Source organism: Psammomys obesus, unplaced genomic scaffold, assembly GCF_907164565.1.
Source record: "Psammomys obesus unplaced genomic scaffold, mPsaObe1.curated_primary_1811, whole genome shotgun sequence".
Lineage (NCBI taxonomy): Eukaryota > Metazoa > Chordata > Mammalia > Rodentia > Muridae > Psammomys > Psammomys obesus.
Window position 1 is genome coordinate 2,136,653 of NW_026596152.1, and position 9,741 is coordinate 2,146,393.

General features: G+C 57.0%; 1 protein-coding gene across 2 annotated transcripts in view; it reads right to left on the reverse strand.

Moving 5' to 3' along the window:
* The window catches only part of Pik3r6 (phosphoinositide-3-kinase regulatory subunit 6), a 40,826-nt gene that overhangs the window by 15,314 nt on the left and 15,771 nt on the right, over positions 1 to 9,741 (reverse strand). For both annotated transcript variants that reach the window (XM_055594290.1, XM_055594291.1), the window contains exons 3-12: positions 8,222 to 8,305; positions 7,475 to 7,566; positions 6,752 to 6,820; positions 5,512 to 5,644; positions 5,315 to 5,384; positions 4,182 to 4,365; positions 2,843 to 3,005; positions 1,847 to 1,933; positions 378 to 792; positions 17 to 95 (exon numbers count right to left, since the gene is read on the reverse strand). In XM_055594290.1, the coding sequence (XP_055450265.1) occupies positions 17 to 95; positions 378 to 792; positions 1,847 to 1,933; positions 2,843 to 3,005; positions 4,182 to 4,365; positions 5,315 to 5,384; positions 5,512 to 5,644; positions 6,752 to 6,820; positions 7,475 to 7,566; positions 8,222 to 8,305 (1,376 nt within the window). The remainder of the gene's footprint in view (positions 1 to 16; positions 96 to 377; positions 793 to 1,846; positions 1,934 to 2,842; positions 3,006 to 4,181; positions 4,366 to 5,314; positions 5,385 to 5,511; positions 5,645 to 6,751; positions 6,821 to 7,474; positions 7,567 to 8,221; positions 8,306 to 9,741) is intronic.

A 9,741-nucleotide genomic window follows, 5' to 3' on the forward strand; every position in this document is an offset into this window, starting at 1 on the left:
CCCCCCGTCCAGTCACCTGAGGCGGCAGCACGGGTATGTAGTAGAGCTGCAGGCTGAGCCTAGGAGCGAGGCAGAAGTTCTTGCTCTCCCGTTTCCTGGCAACCGGCAAGGTAGGTGGGTAAGAACCGAGGGTCGGGACTGGCAGCAAATAGCCTCGGGCTTGCCGCTTATCCTGTATTGACTTTGGGCCATTTGTGCTATCTTTCTGGGCCTCTGTTCACCCATTTACAACATGGCAAAGGTCGTCATTTCCTGTCAAACTGATGGCTGGTCACTGGGGATCCTCTACCGTGTCTCTCCTTGCCTTCCCCAGCCTGTTCTCCCGTCCCCCTAATACCACCCCTACCCCCCCCCCCCGTCCCTCCTCGGGGGCCTACCTGAGTCTGTAGTAAGCCTGGGCCAAGCGCCCCAGCACCCTGTCATCCCCCAGCACCAGCACGCGCGCTGTATGCACCCTGGAGACCCCAGGCAGCAGCTCCCCGTCCCCGCTGGGCCGGCCGGTCCTCCGATGCAGCCCCGGGGGCCCGTCCCAGCTGCCAGGCACGGAGAAGTCGGGGGGCCACACGCGCTTCCTGACGCCCCCCTTGCGCTGCAGTGCAGCCGGCTCCATCTCAGGGCTGCTGGGGGCCGGCAGCTCGTCACTCCCGAAGGGGAGGTCCCGCTCAATACCGCTGTCGGTGGACACCCTGGCCAGGTCCCAGTCCAGCCCCAGGCCTTGTAGATCCAAGGCCTCCAGGTCAGAACTGAGGCGCAGCTGGGAGTGTGGGCGCAGGAAGAGCACCAGTTCCTTCCCTGGGACAGAGGACAGGGGAGTGTCAGGATGGACGCTGGGAGCGTCCCCAGAAATCCGAAGCCCCCGTCCCTCAAACACTGTCCACCTGAACAGAAGCCCGGTGGGACACTTCACAAAGGCCAACAGTCTTGTGGTCAACAGTGGTCCAGAGTCCTACAAGCCGGGCTTCCTCCCGTTGAGGCCATTCAGTAAATACATTTCTTCCCTTTCTTTTCTCCCTCTTTTTTCTTTTCCTTTCTTCCTCCTTTCCTTTCTTTTCTTCCTTCTCTTTCTGTCTCTCTCTCTCCCTCTGTGTCTCTGTCTCTCTCTCTGTCTCTCTTTCTTTTTATTGAGCAGGGTTTCTCTATGTATCCCTGGCAGTCCTGGAACTCGCCACGTAGACCAGGCTGGCCTTGAACTCAGAGATCTACCTGCCTCTGCCCCCTGAGTGCAGAGACTGAAGGTGTGCGCCACCACATCCAGTCAGTAACGTATGAAAATCTCTGAGAACCTCAGGACTAAAGAAATCACCGGCACCTCCCACATGTAGCCGACCCTCGACGCCCCCTCCAACCTCCCGCTTCCTGTAGCTTCCCCTGGGACACAGATGCCAGACTACCAGCTCCAGGGACGACTTTCCAAACCACTTTTAGGTCCAGAGAGAGAATGTATCTGCCATGACCCAGCATGCAAAAGGGAAGTGTCAAGATTTGAACCCAGTACTCCAGCACAACACTTCCCACAACTAACGTCCTTGTCCTCACTCACTACAAGAGCCAAAAGAATTGGGACAGGACACAAGAGTAGAGGGAAATGTCTGTTCTGGAAAGCCCTTCCAGATCTGGGAGCCGTAATGGGTTCTGCTTGCCTCCCTTTGGGGGACACTGATGGCATGAGCAGGGGCACAAGACACTCAGGAAACAGACCTTAAACAAGACAAGAGCACAGATGTGAACTCGTGCACTCAAGAGAGCGCGCGCACACACGCGCACACACACACACACACACACACACACACACAGACACCACCCTTCTAAGTCATTTCCACAGGAGCTCAGAGGCTCCAGCACCTACAGAGCTGCTCAGGGTCGCTCCACAGGTGGAAGGTGATGGAGGGGCTGGGCAGGGGGATGCCCGGCAGTCGGTCTTGGAGAAGGTCTCCTGGAGAAACGAGCAGACGGTGGGGACTGAGGGGCAGGAACAGAGAGGACGGAGTCTGCCCTGCTCACTCTGTCCAGCCTGGGCTGCCAAGTTCAAGCCTTGGCGTTCTGGGTGCTGACTTCTGCGGTGCTTTCCAGCCCATTTCCCCTGCAACTTGTAAGTGTGGGTGCAGTCAGTGACCCTATGTTCTGACACACTCAGGCTGTCACGCTGCGGGCTGCTCTGAGTGCCCATGCAACAGGACACACCCTGGAGTCACCCCCGTAGCCAGGGCACAGGAACTGGAGGTTGTCAGAGCCCACTCATGGAACTCGCTCTTGTGGGCTCTTGTGGGGGTGTGGCATTGCTTCATCCATGTGCAAGTAGAAGGGCAGTGTGAGGAGCACACACCCACCCCAGGGATAAGTAATGCTGACACCTGCTATTTTCCACCCTCCTCGGAGATGTTCTGGGAATCAAATCTGGGGGGCTACTCTGCCAGGAACAAGAACTGGAATCCTGGACAGGGTTTCTCTGTGTAGCCCTGGCTGTCCCGGACTCGCTTTGTAAACCAGGCTGGCCTGGAACGCACAGAGATCCTCCTGCCTCGGCCTCCAGAGTGCTGGGGTCACAGGCGTGGGCCACTGCGCCCTGGGGGCAATAATCTTTTCTACTTCCTAACTTACAAATTATTCGATTTGGCATGTGCCCTGGGTTTGAATGCGTGTTAGATGTTTAGAACATTAACGGATCAAGCTTTGCGGGTGTGCGCTGCCGTCGTGATCATACTAACCCACTCCCTTAGCCGGAGCCTCCCAAGGCCCTTGGCTCTCAGCCGCAGGCTCCTGCCATCTCAGTCTGGCTAGCACGGCTCTTTGGCGCCCCCCGCGGTCGGCGGTCCCTCGGCAAGTCCCCACCGGCCCCGCTTACCGACGCAGCGCCGTCTGGTGGCCGCCGACCCGAGCAGCGAGCAGTAAATCTCCTCCAGCCTCTCCAGGTGTGCCAGCCGGCTGGGGCTGTCCTCGCTAGCCACCTGCTCTACGGCAGCCACGACGGCGTGGAAATAGTGCTCCAGGGCGCGGCGGGAGCTGGCCTGCGAGGAGGGACGGCACAGCCTGAGTCCTCCTCACCTGTCCTCCCCCCGACCCCCCTGCCGCACTCCTGTGCTAACTGGGTGGCGTGGCGCCACCCTTGGCACCTAGGAGCTGGGCAGGAGCGCCCACCTCCAGAGCCTGGGTTCCCGCCGGCCTGTGGCCACTGCCCCCTGTTGCCTGCAGGTGGGTAGTGAGGTTCCTCTCTGTGTATTTTGATGGGCGGAGCAGAGGACAGACCTGAATAATGGGCTGAGAAAAAAGCCGCTGACACCCTCCCCACTTCCTGAATCGGGCCAAGCCCGGGAGGCAGCTGAACCCCCGTGTCCGGTTCCTCCCCTGCAGCATTTCTAACACCCGAGACAAGCCCTCTCCGACTTCGGCACGCATCCAGTCCAGTCTGCGCCGCCTTCCACGCCACCAACAGAAGGTTGGCACCAGTCCTCCCATCCCCTCCTTCCCAAGACGTTCAGGCCCTCGTGCTAACTCTCAGCCAGAAGGATTTCTTGGACTGAGGCTGAATCAAAGAGAAAAACTGGCAAACGAGTAAGTGGAGGCCTAGCCCACAACAGGAGCCGAGCGTGAGCCCCGAGTATCAGCGCAGCACACTGAGCAGCCCCCAGAAGTTCGTGTTTCCCAAGGAACGTGTTTGCACGGGCCGTGTGTCCCGGGCCGTGGGGAGACACACGTTATCTGAGGCAACCTCACAGCTCCACATGTTCAAAAGGAGGCGGGCTGGGAGGCGTACGCTTGACATGAGGTGGACAGGGGCTCCAATTCTCACTTTGCATCTGTGTGAGCTCGGGGAGACGGTTTCTCTATGCCTTGGCTTCCCGGCCATACGCGTGGATGTGAATTGCCTTTCGAGGCACTGTGGGAGAACTTCAAAACCTGGCCAGGTTTAGCACGCTGTCAGGGTCAACGGTCAATGAACTGGCTGTTAAACCCCTGATGTCGTCATTAGTAAGGAAATATACTTAATGTTCATTCCTGCCATTTCTAAGTAAAGGAGTTACAGGTGGTTTTTATCTCTCTCTTTAAGGGTCTTGTCTGTAGTCTTCCTGTTTCCATTAATGAACACGTGTGAGCTGTTGGTGTGGGGGACAGGGGGACATGGACCAGCGGCAGGCAGAGTTCGGGGAGTGACATGCCGGATGCCCCGGGCGTGGTGTCCTTACCTGCAGCTTCCTGGTGAGAGCGCCTGTGTGGCAGGCTTCCCCCAGAGCTGCCTTCAGGGCGTGGGAGACCACGTGGCGCATGCAGGCCTCGGGGCTGTGCTGCTCCTGGGCTGCCTCGATCTCCAGCAGCAGGGCGCTGCACACGGAGGCAGAGACCAGCTCAGGGTCCACAAACAGGAACACTCTGCGGGTGAGAATGGAGCGAGGTGCTGAAGGACACCCCGAAAGCTCTGCGGGCCCCCACCCAGCTTCTATAACACCCTTGATAACAAAAGCAGTTTCTGGTGGTTAATTCCCCAAAAAAGAGAAGCCTGAAGCTTCAAGTTCACAAACCTACAAGCCAGACAAGTGGGGGAAGCGGGGACCATAGCAGACAGTTGTGTGCACAGCCCTTTCAGAGGGGCGGCTGCCCCCCCCCCCCCAGCCTGTTGGTTCCCTGTGGGGAACAGGCCAAATCCTGCATCCAGTGAAGTTCCAGACTGAATCCTGCTTTCCGGTCCTTAGCATCCTGGCCTAGTGCTCATCACCCTCCGGGGAGACCCTAAACCCCTCTTTCTGGTACTATAGCTCTGGACAGACACCAGCTTTGCTCATCCCCCTGGATGAAAATGTTCCTTCTTCAGGGTACTGGGCCGTGCCCTCCACTCTAGCACTAAGTCCCGGGTGGCCTTTCCCTCAACACCCTTCCTGAACATGCCCAAGTCTCAAACTTACGTGGTGCCACTCAGTGCCAGTCCATAGACTTGCCTACAGAGAGAGGCACCCCCCCCCCCACACACAACCTTACCACTCTTCCTCCAAACATGAACCAGGGACACCTTATCTCACTGCAAACTCACTGAGGAAAGCCCCCAGGGGTGGGCCCTGGAGAGCGGCCATCCTCTTGCTGCCTGGCTTGGTTGGATGTGGCTTTCTTTGTGGCACAAAGCAGGGTTGCGGGGAAGCCTGTGTGGTTCTTCTGCCCAGGGGCAGGGTCGCTCTGTACCCAGCCAAAGAAGAAAGGCCCAGAAAATGACCCAGAGCCACCACCCTTAGAACTGCCAGGGCGTGGGCTAGTGTGGAAGCACTGGTAAGCATTGCTCTTCACCCAGCCTCCTCTTTTTGCCCTCCTGTCAGCGAGCCAGCCCTCTTACCTGTCCTGGTAAGGGTACAGTTCACTTGTCAGGTTCTGCTCGGCGAGGACGGTCCTCTGGTACAGTGTACCTGCAAACCAGACCACATCAGCGAGCCATTCTCTGGCCTCTCCCTCCATCTTTCCTGGCGCAAACAGCCTGATCTTGAGTGGCGCTGCACGGCAGCATGGGAGGCCAGGATGGGCAGCAGCTCTCACCTGGGACGGCCGTCTCTATTTTCAGCGTTATGGCACAGTCTAAGGCCACTGTGGAGTAGGGGGCAGGCAGGGTCAGGAGCCTGGTGCAGAAGGTATAAGCTCTGTGGTAGAGGTCTTCCGTGATGCCTGTGGCCTGGTGAGAGGAGGGATTGACTGGCCCTGGGCTTTGAGGGGCCTGGGGTGGGGCGGAGACGCTGCACATGGAAGGTTGGGACTGACAGCCAGCTGGCTCTCTCCTCCCAGCCTCTGTGAGACCTCCCGACAGCACCACTCTCCACCCTAGCAAGACAGAATTCATCCTTGCGTCCTTGGCAGCTCAGTTCTCTCCCGGCCTTGATGCAGGCTAGCAGCAGGCCCTGGGCCTTCCCTCCCTCAGCTCTTCCCAGAACTCAGAGAGCTGGAAAAGGAGCTGGTTCCAAGCCCCAGGACATTTATTAGATAAGGCTTTGTATCCTGGACCAATAGGATGAGGAGTTGGGAAGGGGCCTCTGCTAGATGAGATTGTAACTCTGTAAGGAAGAGAGGGCAGGGCTTTTGAGATCAGAGGGACTTAAAAAACCTCTGTCATGTGTCAAAACGCCACACCGGCCACGTTTGCATTTTTTCTCTATGCTAGAGTTCTGTTATGCAGAACCGAGTATTAAAAACAGTTTTGCGCCGGGCACACACCTGAAATCCCAGCACTCAGGGAGGCAGAGGCAGGGCAATCAATGTAAGTTCGAGGGTAGCCTGGTCTACAAAGCGAGTCCAGGGCAGTCTAAGGCTACACAGAGAAACCCGGCCTTGGAAAAAAAAAGAAAAGGCAAAAACATTTTTGCTTTCTCTAGTCTCTCGAGTGCGTTGTTACAGGGTGAGGGTGTTGGTACCCGAAATGATGTCGCACAGTGAACAAGGTCCACCCACGATCAAAGACTGTCTCGACTCCCCCATTGCCTGTCTGATGGAAAGGAAAGCATACAGTGTATGGGGAAGGGAAGACCAGGCTTGCCCTGGCAGGATTAGGGGTCAACTAGGAAGCCAGGACGGGGCCTTGGGACTTAAATTCCAGTCATGTGGGTGCTGGAAACTGAACCCGGGCCTCGGGAGAGCGGCAGGTGCTCTTGACCACCGAACCATCTCTCCGACTGCAGTCGCTCATGATTCCAGAGTCAGTTCGCTCTTCTTCCCTTTGAAAATGGAGCTCTCTCCCTTGATGGCCCCCAGCCTCCTGTGAGCCACCCTGACCCCCAAGCCGTCTCACCTTAGTGAGCACGTACATTAGAGTGAGCAGCAGGGGGATGATGACATGCCTGGTGTCCTCGCTTTCCGCCTGGAAAACAGGAGATGCTAGCTCAGGAGATGCTAGCTCTGGGTGGTCCAGATCCTAGCTACAGAGGGCAGCTTAGGCTGGCGGGGCAGGGGAGATAAGGTGGAAGGAGGAAATATAATACGCCAAAGGGAGTGGCCTGCTGTGGAGAGGGGAGGAAGGGAGTAGGGTGGGGGCAGCGGGGGGGGGGCAGTGGAAGCCTTCTGTGAGGGGCAGGGCGGATGGAGGCGTCCTTGTGCCGGGCCGGTAGGATGGTAGCTGCACTCGGGAGCCGAAGCTGACTGACAGCTCGGAAAGGCAGTTGTTTCCCAGGCAGCGATGTGCAGGACAGGCACGATTTGGGGTGGTCCAAGGGTAAGCCTCAACGGTTGCACAAAGGTACAGAGTGTATGCATGTTCTGTGTCTGCCCGGCGATGCGGCTTTTCCATCTATGGCTGTGTTACGGAGTTCCTTCTTGAAATATGCTAACTCAAGCAGTGATAGGAGCGGATGGATAGCAAATAGCGGAGAAAATGTGCCTTGTGAAGATCAAGCGCGTGGCTCGCAAATGACGCAGGTTTGGGAGCACAGGTCTGCGCAGCGGGGCCCCGCCCAGCCTGATGGGGCTCCCTCCTCACACCACCCTGCTCCCCGCCCCCTCCGGCTTGAGCACCAACCTTCTCCAGCTCTCTGAGCAGAATTCGGACCAGCACCGAGCTCTTTCCTGGATTTCTCTCCACCTTCTTGTGCAGAGACCATCTCCACATGCCTGGGCCAGGAGAAAGAGAAGCCCACCATGGCCAGGTGGGACAGAGGGCCTTAGAGGCCAGTCCTCTGAGCAGGATCCCGAGCCCTGGGTCCCAGAGTGGGGTCAGCCAGCTACACCTGACCCTGTCGTAAGAGCTGACCCCAGGAGTAGGTGGGGAGCTCCTCCCATGGCCACGTGATCTGTAGCTTTTTCTAGACAGTGAGGGCAGGACAGAAGCCAGGGGAGGGGCCCCCAGAAGGGACAGAGGTGTGTGTGGCACAGAGGGCAGTGATCTGCGTGCCCAGAGCCCCAGGCACCTCTGCAGTGTTTCCAGATCCTGCAGGAGAGTTTTGTTTGGAGGTGGAGGTGGGGAAGGGGCCAGGAAAGAGGATTGCAGCGCCCTGTTCCTGTCTGCAGCTCGGCAGTCCAGCCCGCTCTTACCTGAGCTTTTCTGCGGTTTCAATTACCCACCACCAACTACCATCCTAACATACTAACCAGGAGGGTTGAACCGGAAGCAGAGAAGCCTTCCAAGCCCAAGGTTCAGATTTCCAACAAGAAGACAGCTAGGCTGGAAACCTGAGAACGCTAGGCCGCCCTTCCCGGAGTGCCCGGGGCAGAGCTGGCAGGGTGGGGCAGGGAGTCAGGAGCGGTTGCCTCCCGCTGCAGCGCTCACCCTGAGTACTCTGGAGGGCTGGGTTCGGGGTGTTGAGCTCTCGCAGCACGGCCTGCACGCTCCTCTGGAAGTCCAGCTCCACATCTGAAGATCGGGGAACCTCGAGGTCAGGAGCCGTGGGCATACCGCCGCCCCCACCTTCAGCCCCTGGAGAATAACCTTAGCCCTCCTGTGGACCTCCGGAGGTGCCCGTTAGCAGTCTGTCAAGAGCTGGCAGCCAGCACGGTGTTCTGAGCTGGAAATCGTGTTTCCCCCAGCATTTCCAAAGTGTAGCTATATGGCAATCCAGTGTCCTCTCACCTGAGGCTTCGCCTTTTGGGTTTCAGTTACCCAGCACCAACTACGATCTTAACGCATTATTCTAGAAGTAAATAACTTACGAGTTTGAAATTGTTTGCTGTTCAGAGGAGCATGGTAAACTCTCACACCGTGCTCCTCCGTGTGGCCTGGGACCTGAATGGCCGTTCTTTCCAGAGCATCCGTGCAGTACACAGTACTCATCCGTTAGTCCTTAGTAGGCCGTATCGGTCACCAGCTAAACTATCTTAGTACGGTAGTTGGTGTGCTCAAATAAGGTTTTTAAAAAATGAGTGTGGGGGACTATGCATGTGTATGTGTGTATAAGAGGGTGGGCACGTGTATGAGTATATATGTATAAGCGTGTGGGCATATATGTATGTCTGTGTGTGCACATGCATGAGCGTTGTTATTTAGGGATGGTAGGTTCAAAGCCCCAGCACCCTCTATTCACCAGTGGAGGGCCATGCTCTCGGGGAGTCTTGGCTTCCTCTCTGGTGCCTCTCTCTTATGAATCCCTTTGAAACATCTTCATTATGTCCTAACTCTGCTTTTTTGTTTTACTCCTGTAAATACCACTCCTGGTAGTGACAGCAACGCTGCTTCTCTGACACTGTCCCAGGCGGAGGCGGTGACGCTGCCCACTCTGCCTCATGCCCCTCTGGGCCCCTTCTCTTCTGGGTCCCAGCTCTGGCCTCTGTCTGACTCTGGCTTGCCAGTCCCATCAAGAAGCTTGGTGAGCCAGCTCAGGAAGCATCTGCCCTTACCCGCCCTTGCCAGCTTTGATGTCACTTGACCTGCCTCTGGCTAAGTCTTAGGAGGTTTCTGCCTGTTCAGTCCCGCCCTGATCCTGGGCTGGGAACCCCAGATGGTTTTCTGTATTCAGAGCTGAGCCTGCTCTCTCCACTGCCAATCTTGAATGAAGTCTTCCTTTCCAATTTGACAAGTGTCAGGGTGAAAAAAATATAAATATAAATATATAATATAAATATATATATATATATATTTCCTCATAACGGTATGTTGCCGTGGCAGAGGAGTGAAGACAACGAATATGCAAGTGACTGGGTGAAGGGAGGAAGCCTTGAGAACTCACCTCACTGCCCTCACTGCCCCTCACTGCCCTCAAGCATCTCACTGCCCTCACTGTCCTCACTGTCCTCACTGCATCTCACTGCCCTCACTGCCCTCACTGTCCCTCACGTTCCTCACTGTCCTCACTG